Source organism: Sturnira hondurensis, unplaced genomic scaffold (assembly GCF_014824575.4).
Source record: "Sturnira hondurensis isolate 20B ecotype Veracruz unplaced genomic scaffold, ASM1482457v3 Scaffold0013499, whole genome shotgun sequence".
NCBI lineage: Eukaryota > Metazoa > Chordata > Mammalia > Chiroptera > Phyllostomidae > Sturnira > Sturnira hondurensis.
In genome coordinates, this window is record NW_028086130.1 from 1084399 (window position 1) to 1103977 (window position 19579).

The following is a 19579-nucleotide window of genomic DNA, read 5'->3' on the forward strand; positions in this document are numbered from 1 at the left end:
CTATATGCTACATAAGAGAGTTGTTCAAAGTAAATCCTATAAGTTCTCAACACAAGGAGAAAATATTTTTCCTTTTTTATTATATGAGAAGATGGATGTTAGCTAAACCTAATGTGTTAATCATTTCACAATATATGAAGACAAACCATCATGAGATATGCCTTAAATGTACACAGTGATGTATGTCAATTATTTCCCAATAAAACTGAGAAAAAAATCCTGTTGCAATTAAGTGAATCTGACAGTGTTAATACATAGGTCATTTATTATCAAAGAAGAAATGTTATCCAAAGTAAGCTATTTGCTTGTAATACTGTATGAAAATAGTTTAATATACAGATATACTGTCAAAATTAAATATACACATTCCATTAATTAAAAGGCAAACATATATTATTCTCTTAAAATATACTTCCCAAATTGAAAGCTCATTTAGACATGTTTTATTATACATAAATGATAGAAGAAACTCAGTACTATGGTTTAGCATCCTTAGAACAGATTACTTCCTATTTTGTGAAATTATTCTTTATTTTCATTTTAAAACATTTTCTATGCCACTTATTACAGGCACTGTGCAATACATTCATGTTTAATTACATGTCTTAATACTTCCCTTAGGCATCTTGTACTCTTTTATGTTGCTACTTTAAGTAATATAAGTGACTTGTTTGCATGGGCATTATCCATAGCTCACTGTTAACTCTGAAACATTTTCAGCACAGATGACAATTTCCACACTTACTGCAGTATACTGATGCCATGGAGGCCATAAAATATTTTAGTAATAAAGCAATATTAATTTTTAATTCTTGTAACCTTTATATACATCACAGATTTTAATTTCTTTTGAAATTTTTAACAGGTCTAAATAATTAATATTGCAGCTAATACCTTACATGAATCATCTTACAAAATCAGCACAAAATTAACACCAGCTGATCTATGTCCACATACACATGAAATACTTTATTGATTGCAGCATTCAGTTTCCATTGTTTAAGTCCATCTTTAAGTACCACAGTACATATTTCTCAACTGCTCTAACCCATTCTTACCAGGATGTATTCAGTAACTTCTAGAAGGCATTCTTCTCCAAAAAATTGCATGAGCAGATCAATTCTTGAAGGACGCAACTAAAGTTCACACATTTTTATATTGTCACACCACACTTTTCAATGTTCTTTAGTGCCTCTCAAAATTTTATTCCAACAAGTTTTTATCTTTTCTAGTAGTATCTTTAGGAAACACATTTCATCCTGTCTTTTCTGTTCCCTTAAAGACTTTTTCTCTTCCTACAGAAATGCATAAAAAAAAGTTTTAAGTTCACATTTTTATAAATATACACATTCCCAACTATGCATTTCTTTAATTCTCATCATCATAGATTCTACTGAAAATTTGGTGTCATGGAAAAGGAGAATCTTGCATGATATTTTTAAGCTATGATTGCTAACTCTAGTTGTGGTTGTTGTGGTTTAAGATCTAGAATTCACCAAAGAGCTGTGTTGGGTGGCTGCAACAGTGAGACAAGAATGTTGTTTCAACTTTTGTGACACCAATATTTGTACATTACTCAAAAAAGTTTTGTAATATGGACAAATGTATTTTTTGTGGAAGGAATAGTTAACACTGAAAGTATGCAGAGTATTTTGGCAAAGATGATTAATTAGGATCTACCTGATGGAGCTTGTGCCCTGAGGTCCACCCAATAGTGTGCTCTTCACTAGAGTGTGGAGGATGCCTGCCTCATTTCCTGATGAAAATCTTAAAAAGTGTTACCTATACAATCTACAGAAAATGGAAAAAGAGATACCTCACGTGGGAGAAATATACAGGGGAGCAGTATTACCTATATTCAGTTATATCTTGAAAGACCCCCAGAAGCGGGGGGCTGGTAGATGGCAGAGGAATTCTTCACTGAGATAAGATCCAATTATTGGGTGTTTTCTAGGTCAGTATTGTGCTCAGTGCTTCACCTATATTATTTCATCTTATCTACTCCTCTAAGGTATTGCTGATTTTGCCCCCTGTCATAGATGAGAAAACTGAGCTGCAGAGCGGATAAATAAGCTGCCATGGTCACACGTCAAGTATGACGACTGGATCTTGAGCTCAGCTATTCTATTTTAAGTCATAGGTTCAGATCTGTTTTAGGTATTTACTTACTAACAGATTAACTTTTGGCCTTTAAATAATCCATTCAAAAGATTAGACAACAGATATGAAAGGTAAATATGAAGAAGAATTTCTATAGACTTCTTAATTAGGGTTCCAGGACATATTTTAAAAGTATAAATTGAGGTTTATGTAACTAAGCAGATTTGAACACATAGATGTGAAAATTTCATGATTTTTCCTCTGAGACCAAGATGGAACATTCATTAGAAAAACAAAAACAAAGAACCATGATTTTATATCTGTAATCCTAAGAAGACAGATATTAACTCCCCTTTTTATCTTTCCAAATTTTATTTTTATTTTTATTCTCATGCCCTTTATTTCTTTTCTTTTTTATTAAATTTATTGGTGTGACACTGGGTAATAGGATCATATAGGTTTCAAGAGAACATTTATTTCTATGACACAGGATCCGCACATTGCATTTTGTGCCCACCACCCAAATGTTCTTAGAAGCCATCATTGTATTTACATTGCTCATGTATTCATCTCAATTCTGCCACTTTAGGTGGAATTCCTAGGTTTCCTGAGCCCCAGGGTGAGCAAGCGCATCCTGCTTTTCTAAGAGGAGTAAGGAATTTTCATGTTCCCATGTATCTGTTGGTCAAATGACAATAATAACAATGAAAATATAAAAGAAAAACCCATCACTCTTATGAACCAGGGGTGTTTATTTTTACATGTCCTTTCTTAGTTGATATATATATATCATTAATGTTTAATCATATTTATGATTAAAAACTCATATTTATGAGTTTTCATTCATAAATAGTTTATGTTGCTATATAATGTACAATATTTATATAAATACTTAATATAAATATACAATATATAAATATAGAGTATTCAAACATATATGTTGTATTCTCTATACTGATAAAATAGGTATAAAATGGGCTATTCATTTTTAATTTGTATTTCTTTATTAACAAACAAGGCTGGCTCCTTTCTTCAGATGCTTATTTTCTGTTTTAAATTCTTCTATATGGTATGCTCATGTCTTTTGCCTATTAACTAGTCATGTCTCAATTTTGTTGCTTTTTAAAAAATCAATGCTTTGATATTTCCCCTAGCTTCTTCTATTTTAAAATAGTGAGGTTTTTTTAAAAGAAAAAGTTTAAAGGACTCCAATTTCTAAGAAATAGCTTCTTACTTCTTTTATTAACAGTATAATGAATACTTTCAAACCAACCATAAAAGGGAAAATTCAAAGAGAAACTGAAGAAATTAAGGTAAGTAAAAAGCTAATGAAGAAAGAAAATTATACAATTATCCTCACCAAATTCTTAGTGGGCTGGGCTTCACCCAAGGAAGGTTGTTTTTTTTCTTTATCCTTAAAAACAAAATGATATTTACAACATTTAATATTAATTTTTATGACTTCTCCCATTAAAGTAATTGCTAATTTTCATGTATTACTCTCAACTCATTTAATCTTTTTGAGGATCTACTTTAAATTATTTATTGTTAGTATGGCAGAATACTAATTTCATTTAGAAATAGAATACAAGCATACCTTGTTTTATTTTGTTTCATTTTATTGTGCTTCACAAACATTGCTTTATTTTACAAATTGAAGATTTGTGGCAACCCTACACTGAGCAAGTCTATTGGTGCCATTTTTCCAACATTAGTTAGCTTTGTGTCTCTGGGTCACAATTTGGTAATTTTCTCAATATTTAAAACTTTGCCAGTATTATGATATTTGTACACTGATCTGTGATCAGTTATCTTTCATGTTACTATTGCAATTGTTTTGGGGTGCTGCAAACTGCACCCATATAAGATGGTGAACTTAACTGATACATGTTGTGTATGTTCTCACTGCTCCAGACCAGCCGTTCCTCTGTCTCACTCCCTTTCCTTGGGCCTCCCGATTTCCTGTGACACAATAATACTGGTTTAGGCCAAAACCCAACAGTGGCCTCTGAGTGTTCAGATGAAAGGAGGAGTTGCACTTCTCTCACTTTAGGTCAAAAGGTACAAATGAGAGCTTAGTGAGGAAGGCATGTTGAAAGCCAAGATGGACTGAAAGCTAGGCCTCTTGCACCAAAGGTAACCATGTTGTGAAAGCGAAGGAAATATCCTTAAAGGAAATTAAAAGTGCTACTCCAGGAACACACACAAGATAAGAAAGTAAAACAGCCTTATTGCTGATATGAAGCAAGTTTTTGTGGCTTGAATAGAAGGTCAAATAAGATACAAAATTTCCTTAAGCTAAAGTCTAATCATGAGCAAGGCTCTAATTCTTCAATTCTATGAAGTCTGAGAGAAGTGAGGAGGCAGCAGAAGGGAAATTGGAAGCTAGGAGAGTTTGGTTCATAAGGTTTAAAGAGAGAAGTCCTCTCCTTAACACAGAAGTGCAAAGTGAAGCAGCAAGTGCTGATATAGAAGCTGTAACAATTTATCCAGAAGAACTAGCTCAGATAATGAAGGTACCTACACTGAAAAACATATTTTCGATGTAGACACAACAGACTTATATTGGAAGATGCCATCTAGAACTTTCATCACTAGAGAGAAGTCAATGTCTGGCTTCAGAGCTTCAAAGGACAGGCTGACTTTCTTATTAGGGGCTATGCATCTGGGATCTTTAAGTTGAAGCCAGTACTCAATTTCCATTCTGAAAACCCTAGGTCCTTTAAGAATTATGCTAAATCTCTCTGCCCGTCTCTATAAATGGACAAAAAAGCCTAAATCATAGCACATCTGTTTACAACATGGTTTGCAGAATATATTAGGCCCATTGTTAAGACTTACTGCTCAGAAAAAGAAAAAGATTTCTTTTGAAATATTACTGGTCATTGACAATGTACCTGGTCACTCAAGAGCTCTGATGGAGCTGGATGACAAGATTAATTTGTTTTCATATCTGTTAACACAACATGCACTCTGCAGTCCATAGAACAAGGAGTAATTTCAACTTGCAAGTCTTATTTTTTAAAGAAATGCATGTCAAAAGGTTCACAGATAGTGATTCCTTTGATGGATCTAGGCAAAATAAATTGAAAACCTAGAAGAGATTTACCATTCCAGCGGCCAGTAAAAACATTTGTTATTCATGGAAACAGGTCAAAATATCAACATTAATAGGAGTTTGGAAGTGGTTGATTCCAACCCTCATGGATGATTTTGAAGGGTTCAAGATTTCAGTGGACAAATTAACTGCAGATGTAGTAGAAATGGCAAGAAAACTGGAATCTGAAGGAGACCCTGAAGTTCTGACTGAGATGCTGCAATCTTACAATAAAAATTTAATGGGTGAGGAGTTGCTTCCTGTGGATAAGTAGTAATGAAATCTACCCCTGGTGAAAATGCTGAAATGTCAACAAAGGATTTATAATACTACACAAACTCAGTTAATAAAGCAAGTTTTGAAAAGGTTAATTCCAATTTTGAAAAGTTTACTGTGGGTAAATGCTATCAAACAGTATCACATGCAACAGACAAATCATTCCTAAAAGGAAGTCAGTCAATGCGGCAGACATCATTGCCTTATCTTAAGAAATTGCCACAGCCTTCAGTAACCACCTTTGATCAGTCAGGAGTCACCAACATCGAGACAGGACCCCACCAGTAAAAACATTATGATTCACTGAAGGCTCAGATGATAATTAGCATTTTTTAACCATAAAGTGTTTTTAAATTAAGGTACATACATTTTTAGGCTTAATGCCATTGCACACTTAATAGTCTACAGTATAGTGTAAACAGAACTTTCATATACACTAGAAAAAACAAAAATAATCGCATGACTCGCTTTATTGTGGCAGTGTGGAACCAAATCCACACTATCTTTGAGGTCTGCCTACATGAGAGAAAAAGGAAGAAGCAAGAGAAGTTAGTCTTCTGAATACCCTGGTTCCACAAGTTTACAGGTATGCCCAGCACTGTGTTAATGGCTGTGAGGTATGCAAAAACTAATACAGAAGGGTATAGTAACAGAGACAAAACTAGAATTTTAATCAACATGACAACAAAGTAATCATTAAATTGTTAAATCCTAACCATAAATTTTATTATGCTTTACCCATCAGAAGCAAAATGAAATAAATAGGAAATGCTTATAACAGGCTTGACTCACAAAGAAATTCAATGTAGCTGACTATCTTTAATATCTCACTTTATTATTTTAAGAAAAAATGGACTGTATTTTAGGTTAGTTTTGTAACATCATTTTATTTGCTTTCAAGAATAAATTATTTGTGTTTTCATTCCTGATAGTTAGTTGATTTGGGGACACAGTGATCCATGCAAAGCTAAACACATGAGAGAAGGAACTGTAAATATATAACATACCCATAACCCTTACTCCTCCCTTGGTCAAGAGGTGATATTATTAGTTCGTTCTGCAGTTTTTCAGTTAAGCCCTGACTTGAGGCTGTACTCAACTCAGTGTTTCCAACAGTCACTACCAACCAATTGGATGTGTAAGCAACATAGAATCTATTGGCCATTCCTGCATTAAAGAGTAGTTTGAAATCACTATGAGTAAGGATTAAGAGCTGGTAGGCTAGACTATAAAGACTTCACAAATCTTGAGCTTGGCTTTGACAGATGTAGAGGTCAGGACAGATCCGATTTATAGAAAGCAGCGGAAACAACACATAAGGGATTAACATAACGGGAACAAAATGGGAAATAACCTTGGCAAATCCAGGACACCAAAAGGAGACTGACTGGTGTTAGGTAGGGAATGCATGGGAAATGAATGGTTCAACCAACATCATCTTTATCATCAGTGTCAGTGAAGCTCAAAAACAGTCTCGCCATTTTACCCTCTGTGAGCAACCATTAGCATTAAAAATAATATACAATCTTTTTTCTATCATAATTCTTTTTAAATTTCTAAAAAACAATCATAAGAAATCTTTTGACTTTGCATGTCAGCTGGTAAAATTCCTGAAGAGGGTGGGTAATAGTAAAAATAAAACATTTATTGAAATCATCAACACTAAGTACTTTGCATGAAATACTAAACACTTATGCCATTTAAGCCTTTAATATCCTATAATGTGGATACTATATTCTTCCTCCATTTTATATATGAAGAAGCTGTTGTCTAGTCTCAAGATAATGTCTTCCAAATTTTGTTAGTTGCCTAACAACTACTATCAGGAAAGTGGGAAAAAATAGCCATGTACTTATCAAAATTATTTATGCAAAAAAAGAGGAAATTGCTGGGTGTATATATATGTGTGTGTGTATGTGTGTGTGTGTGTGTGTATACACACATATATATATATATATACACATGTATATATATATACCCAGTATTAGCATAGAAAGGTATTTGTTAAATACATTTATTACCAATTCTATTGACTATGTTTTTATGAATTTATATATCCATGGATTAAAATTATTAATATGTTTTAAAGATAAAAATTTACCTTTCCCCACCTAACTCATCCCACTAGCCTCCTTGAAAGTTATTATGGCAGTGAAGCATGCATTTTATACCCCCTTTAATATCTACTGATTTGCCCTAGCCAAGAGATAAATAGGTACTTTCCAAGTTGAGATTGTCCTCTTCCAGAGTTGAGTAAATGTATAGCAACCTTAAGTTATGTAATAAGCACTTAGAATTTCATGAAAATGGATCACCAGAGAACAATAATATCCTACCAAGGGAATAGTTTGTATTTTTTGTTCAAAGTAAACAGTCCTCAGCTTACCTTCCTGGTGCAGTTCAACAGTTTTAATGTGCCCTGTGAAACTACTGATAAGTGGTGCTTGAAATCCTCATGGATATTCATTTTAACAAATTGCTTCAACTTGCGAGCAGCAGTTTTTAAAAACGTAGCTTCCTATTACAGAAAAAAACCAGAAGGGCTGTGATTCAAATAAAATATTAAGAAATGATAAGCATTCTTAAGGATCCTAAAGCTAGAACCCTATTTCTAAATAATGCCCTATCTCCACCCAGATTTCTGTTCCAGTTAATCACATGACTGACAAGTAACTAGACTGAAACTGCTGAGCTCCTAGGTGACAGCCTGAAGGGCCTAAAACTTGGTTTAATGATTAGCTGGCTTTTAAACTCTCTTTCCGTGTTATACATGTGTGATCTTATCACTTGTCGGTGAACACATAACAAATTTAATTTTAAGCAATGAAAAGGGAGGTCTTCTGGAAGAGACAATAATGAAAGGTATGTGTGGCTTTTCTTACTGTTATGTTTTCACCTTTTAGCTATGGATGAAGAGCTAGTAACAGGAAAATAAAGGGTCATATGTATCTAAAACAAGTTTTTCAGACATTTAATGTAACTATGAAAATTAAAAAATTATTTATAGATATAAACTATTAGATGCCATGAAGTTAACTCAGCTATTATGAGTTTTTTAAAAGACTATTTAATACTACATTGGCTTTTATTGAAAGAAATTACACCAATTTTTGTTAAAAGTTTTGTAGATTGTATTATTATACCAAGTAGAAGTGGTAGTGATGTGAAGATGAGAAAATGGTGAAAAAATTTTCTAAATGCCTACAACTAAATTATGCCCATAACTTATATTCATGTGTGTAATCATTCTAACAAGCTTTTTACTGCATAAAGATTTCAGCTTAAGCAGATGTGTGTCTTTGAATTCAGCAATTCTTCCAGCATTTTATAAGTGAACATGAAATGATTAAATAAATAAATATAAAACCAACACAGAAGACTATAGTATGACTTAATAGATCAGTAGGAATTATCTGGTTAGAACTAAAGGAATCTGTTATTAATATAATCAATATAATTATCTAACAGAGGTACAAAAATATATAAGCTTTTATAAAGTCAAGTTTGAATGACATATAAACTACAAATAATTGTCATTACCTTATCATCATCACATGAATGCCTTTTAAAAAAGTTAGGTTCATTATTCGGGCAATTACTAGCATTTTCTCTTATATGTTCCTGTAATAAATAATATAAAGTTAAATGATTAAACTGGGGACTTTTCTAATAAGTAGTAACTATAAAAATAACAATGAACTTGGTAGTTATATGTACATTTTAAGGAAAATAACTTTAGCTTGGCTTAGCTGACGAGGCATGTAGAATGGTTTTTTGAAGTTAAAGAATAGTCAAGTACATACACAGAGCCTCACAGACCTAGAGCTCCCTCCAGACTCCACATTTAATCCCAGCAATCATTGAAAGAATCTGGCTCATTGGGAAAGTAAAAGTACCTATCTTAGAAGTTATACTATATACAGACAATGCTATAAATTTTGAGGTCTTGGAGTTGAAATGTACTTGAGGTTATTTGGTCCAATTTTCTGTCACTTCAAACAGTAACAAAGGGCACTTTACATTAGAATGAAGGGAAAACCTCTTGAGAGTGAAAGTAAACTAGAAAGTCATTCTGCAGCATTTTTTAACAATCCAATTTGTCTGGAATGTGTGCATATTGTAAGGCAGGAGTGGGGAAGCAGACTGGTACATTCTCCTACTTCGTTTCTAAGGAATGTAGTATTTGAAGGTGGGGACTCCCTGAATCAAAAACTTTAGTGGACATATTAGGAAGACCTCCCTGAGGATTCAGATTCTCTGATGCACAAGGTTGGACTAGGTCAGTCTGGCAAACTGGCAAGTCCATGCAGTCAGAGCTTTCAGAGCTGCAAGAAGTCTTAGTATGTTGTCACCAAAAAATAGGATAAGAAGTGGAGTAATCAGGACATAGTCATGGGCTTTTAATTTTCCTTCATCTGACTTTCAGAAAATGCACTACTCTTACCGACTGTGAAAAGCATAGACGGTCTCTGGGTTCATCCTGATCCTAAATGAATATACTATGTGTTTTTCTTGCAGGAATTAAATGTCTGAACACATAATCATTCACTTAAACTTTCACCACTTACTGTAGGCCAATGTGCAAGATCCTCTACCAAACTCCATAGGAAAACAAAGATAAGAAAACACTGTCCTAGTTTCTTGTGCCTTTTGATATAAAGGGTGGTGGGTGCTATATGCATTGGACATTTTTATATCACTTTTTATCTTTGGAAAAGTGTATATTTAAAAACAGATTTGTTAGTGGAAACCACCCCAGCCATACTGCAGATGTCTCTAGTGCAAACACATATATTCTTTTTTTTTCAAGGTTTTATTTGTTTATTTTGAGAGACCTGAGAAAGAAGGGAGAAAGAGAAGGAGAGAAATATCAATGTGTGGTTGCCTCTAATGCACCCCCCTACTGGTGACCTGACCTGCAACCCAGGCATGTGCCCTGACTGGGAATTGAACCACACCCCTCTTGTTCGCAGGTCCACACTCAATCTACTGAGCTACACCAGCCAGGGAAAGACATATACTCTTTATGACTATCCCCAGGTTGCCCTTATACACATTCCTAAAAAGGTAGTAGAGAGCTACTATTTGTTTATTATCTTCTTATTGACTTCCACTTAACTCCAAACAGGAGAATATATCACACATATATTTCTCTTTGATAAAACATATGTTCACTTTTTTTGCTATGCCATCCTTTAAAAAATAGACAAATATGCAGCAAATCTTAGATATCCTCCAATTTACTAAAAATATTATATGAAAATATGTCACAGAATTAGTATACATTTCTTAGGGCATTTTAACAAACTGCATGACTCATGAATACTTGAAAAGCCATACTGGATAAACCACTACTCCTGGTATTTAATAAACTCATTTTAGCCAGATACAGAAAGGTAATGTTATACCAACAGATACATTTGCTACAGTATATGAAGATAAGTGGTGGTAGGGGGGATGGAGACAACTGTGGTTAAACAATAATAAAAAAAAGATGTTATTATTCACTTGAAAGGTTGACTTCTATAGAAGTCATAATTAGAATTGACTAGTTGACTTTGGTACATTTTATGAATAAATTAAATATAAGTGTACAACTGTACTGTTACATTTGTTTTCTGAAATTGTTTCCATTTGAGCCCTATAAGAAGGATGACACAGACTAAAATTTATAGAATCCTGGAGTTAGAAAGAAGCTGCTACAAGGTCTGGTGCAAACAATGCATCTTTTTTAATTACAAAATCATAGGCATGTAATTCTTATGTTATGTAGTAACATAACAATATTACACTCAAGTACACCATATGATGTTTTAGGTAAAATGTTCAAATTATAAACTATTACACTGTATTATGACCCTACCAACCACACTCAAACAGGCCTTACTTCTGCCAGATCCTGTATATCTCTCTTTTGATCTAACCAATAGTAGAATTGCTTTGCCAATTAGTTTCTTACAGGCATCTTAACATATTTGGAGATTTCTTTATATCTATTATGAATATGAAAAATCAGAAAAGCCAAAATCACTCTGACTCTGAACTGCAATATTTCCCAATGTAAAATATTGCTTTATATCAGCCGTTCATAAAATACTTGTCCTTTCACTTTTTAGAAGTACGTCTTTTCTCATTTCAACAATTTTATTATATCCTTGAATTTTTTCTATTATAACAGTCTCTTCTTCAGAAACACTAACTATGTATACAACGGATTATTTATTTCACTGTTCCTTTTATATGTGTCTTGTGTTTTGTGTGTGTGTGTGGTTTTTATGCCTGTTCTAATAGGGCACTCATTTCTGGTTTTTATTTTATCACTATTACCACCCACCCCCAAACCTAAATAACTCACTTTAATTTTTTTCTATCTTTCGTCTGACTAATACTATTTCTAGCTCTTTGTAATTTGATTTCTTAGTGTTAAGAAGAAAATTATTGACATTTTCTACTGCTTTCATAGATAATTAATCTGTGGTCTGAATTCTTTATTTTCCTTGTGTGTTCATTTGATTATTTGTGTGTTCATTCATTTGTCCATTTATTTTGTTAGTATCAGTACATAGTGTTTCTTTCTTGATTTTACAGTTATTTTTGAAGGGATAATAGATATTATTGTTCAACCACATGAACATATTTAGAAGTTCTCTCTCTTTTTTAAAAATTATTGTTCAACTACAGTTTTCTATTTTACTCCCATCCCAGCCCCACCCCCACCCCCCCGGTGCTCCCTACTTCCTTCCCATTTCCACCCCCTTAGTTTTTGTCCATGTGTCCTTTATACTTGTTCATGTGAGACCTTACCCTTTTCCCCTGAAATTCTTTCCCCTCTCCCCTCTGGTCCCTGTCAGCTTCTTCTGTATTTCAGTGTCTTTTGTTATATTTTGCTTGCTTGTTTGTTTTGTTGTTTAGCTTCCTGTTAAAGGTGAGATCATATGGCATTTGTCTTTTGCTGTCTGGCTTATTTCACTCAGCATAATGCTTTCCAGTTCCATCCATGCTGTTGCAAAGGGTAGTAGTTTCTTCTTTCTTTCTGCTGCATAGAATTCCATTGTGTAAACGTACCATAGTTTTTGGATCCTAAGAACCCTGAAACACCAATCCAAAGGAACCTATGCACCCCAATGTTCATAGAAGCACAATTTACAATAGCCAAGGGTTGGAAGCAACCGAGTTGCCCATCAGTAAATGAATGGGTCCAAAAACTAGAAGCTCTTTCAATGGGTCTCCAATTAACCAACTAGCTGAATCTATCAATTCTCACTATTCCTTCTGTAAAAATATATTAACTAATTGCCATAGCACATTGAACATGCTCAACTACAGCCAGTATCTTTTTTGTATATTTTATTAATTAAGCTATTACAGTTGTCCCATTTTTCCCCTTTTACCCCTCTGCCCTGCACCACCCTCTCTCCAGCACTCCCCCTACCCCTTATATGTCCATGGGTTGTATGTGTAAGTTTCTTGGCCTCTCCATTTCCTATACTATTCTTAACCACCCCCCATCTATTTTGTGCCCTTCTTATTCCTTGTACCTTTCCCCCCATTTGCCCTACTCCCCCTCCCTTTTGATAACCCTCCATATGAGCTCCATTTCTGTGATTCTGTTCCTATTCTAGTTGTTTGCTCAGTTTGTTTTTGTTTGTTTAGGTTCAGTTGTTCATAGTTGTGAGTTTGTTGTCATTTTATTGTTCATAGTTTTGATCTTTTTCTTAGACAAGTCCCTTTAATATTTCATATAAGGGCTTGGTGATGATGAACTCCTTTAAGTTTACCTCATCTGGGAAGCACTTTACGTACCCTTCCATTCCAAATGATAACTTTGCTGGGTAGAGTAATCTAGGGTATAGGTCCTTGCTTTTCATGACTTTGAATAGTTCTTTCCAGCTCATTCTTGCCTGTAAAGTTTCTTTTGAGAAGTCAATAAATCAGGAAGTTGATAGTCTTATGAGAACTACTTTGTAGGTAACTGTCTCCTTTTCTTTTACTGCTTTTAAGAGACTCTCCTTTAATCTTGAGTAATTTATGTGTCTGGGTATGTCTCTCCTTGGATCTGACTTCCTTGGGACTCTCTGAGCTTCCTGGAGTTTCATGTCTAGTTCATTCGTCAGATTGGGGAAGTTTTCTTTCATTATTTTTTCAAACAAGTTTTCAACTTCTTTTCCTTTTTTTCTTCTGGCATGCCTATGATTTGGATATTGGGACATTAAAATTTGTCCCAAAGGATCTTAAGCCTCTCCTCATTTTTTTGAATTCTTATTTCTTCCTTCTATTCTGGTTGAATGTTTATTTCTTCCTTGTGTTCCAAATCTTTAATGTGAGTCCTGGATTCCTTTCACTGTTGGTTTCCTGTATATTTTTCTTTATTTCACTTTTCATAGCCTTCACTTCTTCCTCTACTATTGGGACTCAGTCATTTTGGGGAGCATCCTAATTACCAGTGTTTTGAACTCTGCATTATAGGTCGGCTATCTCCTCATTGCTAAATTATTTTTCTGGAGTTTTGATCTGTTTCTAATATACTCATGTATTTTCAGGCTCATGATTTGAGTTGTATATTTACTAAGTCAATTCCATTACACTAAGTTATACTTATTTGTATATCAGTTAATAATTCTATATCAACCCAAGAACTATTAGTATGAGGGTAGAGTTGTTTGGGGGACTACTGCTTTCCAGTTTGATAGTCAAGGAGCTTAGGAGTCACCATTTCATCATAACAAGTAAAAAAGTTGAATAGACTTAAGAATCAGGAACTTTTCTTATGCCCATCAGAGGACTGCAGTCACAGGGCAAACTGCTACCCCAAATATTGGAGAGACAGACAGGTGGCTATGCTAATCACAATTTACAGGAGCTGGAACTTCTATGGGAAACAGTGCTGGTGTCCGGAGACCCTCAAATGTAATTGGTGAATTGTTGGAGGCTCAGAGTGGACAGGTCTGAGAAGTAAAAACTGTTAAGAAAACCCTATCATTGTGGGTGAGAAGCACACTTTTCCAAGTTTTACCTACAGGGGTTCTATACATTTCTCACAGTGAATACCTGAAAAAAAAAATCCCTTTGTTATTCTGGCAGAGGGAGGGGAAAGGAATCACTCTGTATATGCCAGAGCCTTACGTTCTTCACAGTGCCCATTCTCAGAAGAAAGTAGTTAACCAGAAACTAACCTGCATCTGAAGTAAGGAAAATACCCATCTCGGCCCCTCTAGCCATTCTGTCTTACCTCAGGGTTGAAGGTACTGAGAAGCACCAGTCAAATTTATAGCCCAGAGGCACAGACTCATCAAAGCCTGAGACCTAATCACAGGACTATACCATGCTTCCTTTCTCCCCACACCTACCACTACATTACTACCATACATCTTTCTGCACAGTACATCCTGTCCACATCTCAACAAAAATTACAAGGTCTACTAAAAGGCAGAAAAGAACAATCTGAAGATACAGAGCATCTATCAGAACCAGAGATAGATATGGCAGAAATGTTGAAATCATCATACTTGGAATTTTTTAAATATATGATTAATATGCTAAGGGCTTTAATAGGAAAAGTAGAAAACATGTAAGAAAAATAATGTAATCAGGAAGGTGGGAATTCTAAGAAAGAATCATAAAGAAATACTATAGATTTTAAAAAGCTGTAAGAAGATAATGGGCTCCTGATTACACTAGATATGGCTGAGGAATTTTTGAACTTAAAGATATCACAGTGGAAACTTCCAAAATTAAAAGGCAAAAAAAAAAATACTGGGGGAAAAAAGTAGAATAGTTAAGAACTGTGAACACCTACAAAATGTGTAACATATGCACAGGTAAATATTAGGATGAGAAGGAAAAGAACACAAACCATATTTAAAGCAATAATGACAGAATGTTCTCTAAATGAATGCCACACACTAAACCACAGACCAGGAATCTCATAGATCACCAAGCAGAGAAATGCCCTGAGTCCTATATCTAGGGTATATTATATTCAAACTTTAGAAAATCAAAGATTAAGAAAAAATCATGAAAAAAGCTATGGGGCAGGACCTTACTTACAGAGGAGACATGAATTACACCCAACTGCTCCTCAGAACACACACAAGCAAGAAGAGAGTGAAGTGACATGTTTATAACATTGAGAGAGAAAAACCACCAATCTAGAATTCTGTACCCTGATAAATCATCCTTTAAAACTCTCCTAAGATCGGAAACAAGGCAAGGACACTCCTTCCATCATTGTTTTTCAACACTCCATTAGAAGTCCTGGCTGATTCAATAAAAAAAGAAAAGGAAATAGAAAGTATACAAATTAGAAAGGATGGAACAAAACTGTCTTTTTTTATTATATGACACAATCAATGTCACAAAATCCAAAAGAATATACACAAAATCCAAAAAATAAATTCAAAATTTCCTGGAACTAATAAAATGATTATAGCAAGTTTGCAGTATACAGGTTAGTAGAAGAAAAAATTCATTGTTTTTCTATATACCAGCAATGAGCAAGTGGACTTTGAACTTAAACACACCATTTACAGTAGTACCCCCCAAAATTAAATATGTAGGTACACATTTAACAGAGTATGTATGATCTTTATGAGGAAAACTATAAAACTCTGATGAAAGATCAAAGAACTAAATAAGTGGAGAGATAGTCCATGCTCATGAATAAGAATACTCATTGTTGTCAAGATGTTGGTTCTCCCAAATTGATTTAGAGATTTATCACAATATTAATAAAAATCCCAGCAAGTTATTTTATGGATATCAACAAACTTACTTTAAAATCAGCACATGGAAAAGCAAAAGATCCAGAGTAGCCAAATCAATATTGAAAGACAAGATCAAGCCAAAGGACTGACACTACTCAACTCAAGACTTACTATAAAACTACAGTAATCTACACAGTGATAATGGCAAAATAATAGATACATAATAAAACAGAAGGCAAGCCCAGAAATAAACACACATAAAAAGAGTCAACTGATCTTGAACAAAGAAGCAAAAGCAATGCAATGGAGAAAAGACAGTCCCTCAACAAATGGTGCTGGAATGACTGGACATACATATGCAAAAATAAATAAATATAGTCACAGACCCTATACCTATCACAAAAAATTACTTCAAATGTATCACGGTCCTAAATCTAAAACATGAAACAAGGCTTCTAGAAGGTGATGTAGGAGAAAACTTAGATGACCTGAGTATGGTGATAGCTTTTAAAATAAAATCTCCAAAATGTGATAGCATGATTTATTAAAGAAGTAACTGATAACTGGGATTTCATTAAAATCAAAACTTCAAAATAGACACATATACACCTTTCCCCTGATTACAGTAATTAAAGTAGTGTCCTCCCTACCCACACATATACATGCATTTGGGACGTGTATATGTGTAATGTGCCCTATAATATAGTATATATATGAAATTTATATTATTTGTATATAGGAACACCATCCATATCCATTCTATAACATATAATATTGTATATTACTTATACATACACACCTATATCTTTGAAAACAAAGTTTGCAAATTAAACTCTTTTTTTAGGACTTGCTTCTTAAGGTTGTTCACATAGGCAGGCAGGGAATCAAGAGGTTAACATGCTGTCATTTAATTACTGCATCTGTGATTAACCTTGTAGCCGCAAAGACTGATTTCTTAAGAATCTTAGGTGTTTTTAAAAGGCAGCATTCCACCCAGAGGTGACTTTACCCAGACAAGGCAGTATACCAGGTCCTTAAATAAGGTTGTTTTGTTATAACATTGATGAGATGCCCTAGGAACTGTGGGCCACACATTAACCTGACAAGCTCAGGGTAGGTTGGCAAGGCAGCCTTCCAAACTCATAGACCTAAAAGTAATCACAAAAGGGCAGTCTGAAATGGGGGGTGGGGAGGGTACAAAGGGATTAAGCAAAAAGGAAAAAAAAGACTCATGGACATGGACAACAGTGTGGTGATTTCAGGGTAGGGAATGGTGAGGAGTGAGGTGTGAGGGATGCCCTTTAAGGGGTTTAAAATGGTAATGAAAAAATACCCCATTACAAGCAAATCATGACAGGCAGTCATATCCTAGGTCAGTATTATTCCCTAACAAAGGTCAATCTTTATCTTAACTAAACCCTTCTATTGTCTTTTTGCATTTACAATAACACACCTCTGGAATGTCAAGGTAACTTCCTTTTTCCCAAAACCCTTCGGGCACAAGCTGAGACCACAAATCCCCTCATTGTTACTGTTACAAGGTTAATTGTTGACTGTTAACTATCCTTTATCAACCCCTGTAAAAAAGTATAAGTCTATTTTACCTTTTATCCCATCCCAGAGGTTTCCCTGCTTTGCTTTCTCCTGCCTCCCTAAACCTGTCACCAATGTGTTTCTTGTAACTTCTTTTTGTCTCCTCTTTTGATTGTAATATATAAAGTAAGGTGTTAAACAACCATCCTCTGGAACATTTCTCAATCCATTCAAATTTTGCTTTCCAGCAATTGTCAGTTTGACTCAAATAAACTCGCCAAAAATTCTCCACATTGCTTAATTTTTATGTTGACATTGCTTAATTTTTATATCAATTAGCATATAATAAAATCAGTTTCCTTACAAGTCATTTCCCTGCAGTTGCAAGTACCTATCACTGACATTCGGGAGGACTTACTGTTCCAAGATAGGGGTGTGTATCTGTGTGTATGTTTGTGTATATATATATGTATATAAATTCTTTTATATTAGTGCCTACATTGCTCTAAAATTGACTCCCATAATTGAAATTTCCTGAAGAAAAAATATATATTTATTTCAAAAAATAATTCACACTTCCACTAGCAAATAAGGGAGTGTGTTTTGTCACATCCTTTCCAGCACCAGATGTCATCAACCTTGAAATTTTTACCAATCCTGACATAAGACAATTTCTGCTTCATTATCCATTTAAATTTGCATTTCCATAAGTCCTGGAAGATAAATATCATTTCATATTACTCACAATTTGCATTCTTTTATATAAATAGCCTGTTCTTATCTACTCTTGTAGAGTCTCTTAATGACCAGTACATTTTATATTAGAAAATTTAAAATATTTTCTATGTTTTATTTTCAGGTGAATCTCTCATATAATGCAAGTTTTATACAGTTAGTCTTACTTAATTTCATAGTTTAAAATAATTTTATTTACTAGATATTCATTATTATTTCTTAATTTTTTACTGATTTTTTAAAGAGAGAGGGTAAAGAGAAATAAAACCATTTAGAAAGAAAAAAGAAACACTTATTTGTTGTTCTACTTAATCATTCATTCATTGATTGATTCTTGTATGTGCCCTGACCTGGGACTGACCCCAAAACCTCAGTGTATCAGGACGATGCTCTAACCAACTGAGCTACCCAGCCATGACTCATTATTTCTTTATGTTCCTTTTTATTTGTTTTGCAATATTGGCATATAAATTTTAGCATATTAAAAAATTCTTTTAGAAGTATTTTCCAAAAATATATATAATTACATTCTCTCTCAATATAAATACTAAGCAGATCTAGTAGTCTTTTTGATATAAAAAGAGGGATATGTCATCTTTTTTACTTTCAGCCCTCTGTGACGACATAACATACTTTGTATGTTATTAGTTTTTAGGTGAAACGTTATTGATTTATGCCTGTATTTGCCATAACTATCCAGATGTAACTAAATAGTTCACTATTTAATAACTCATCTTTATTCACCATTCATTTATTAATATATTGTTCAACTGGACCAATCTTACAGCCCAGTTTTCCTGATTGTTTTAGATAAGGAATCTGTATCCTTACTGAATTCTGTGTATACTGATTTTTCTTGCACATTCAGTGAAATTTGCCTAGGTCTAGGATTTTGAATTCATGGTCTTGTTATAACAAATCTCAGTAGAAATTGGTCAATTGAGGTAAACTTTAATGAAATATTGAAGGGTAGCCTGATTTAATTTTCCTTTATTGGAAACCCTGCCTATTCTTCTAGAAAGAGGTTGTTTGAAAAATTTCTCCTTGGTATATCCCAGTGTTTGTCTCTTGTTATTACTGTTGACTCACAATGAGCAAACTATCTTTTCCAAATACAAAAATATATCTCTCTTCA

At 34.0% G+C, this 19579-nt stretch overlaps 1 protein-coding gene across 2 annotated transcripts in view; it reads right to left on the reverse strand.

The window, feature by feature from the left end:
• Positions 1 to 314: 314 nt before the first annotated feature.
• The window catches only part of IL7 (interleukin 7), a 45488-nt gene continuing 26223 nt past the window's right edge, over positions 315 to 19579 (reverse strand). The window contains exons 3-6 of one of the 2 annotated variants that reach the window (XM_037061639.1): positions 9014 to 9094; positions 7860 to 7991; positions 3461 to 3514; positions 315 to 1295 (exon numbers count right to left, since the gene is read on the reverse strand). In XM_037061639.1, coding sequence (XP_036917534.1) covers positions 1176 to 1295; positions 3461 to 3514; positions 7860 to 7991; positions 9014 to 9094 — 387 coding nt within the window. In that variant the 3' untranslated portion in view covers positions 315 to 1175. Of the gene's footprint in view, positions 1296 to 3460; positions 3515 to 4088; positions 5195 to 7859; positions 7992 to 9013; positions 9095 to 19579 lie in introns of those variants that run through there. The other variant, XM_037061640.1, reaches the window with a different exon arrangement.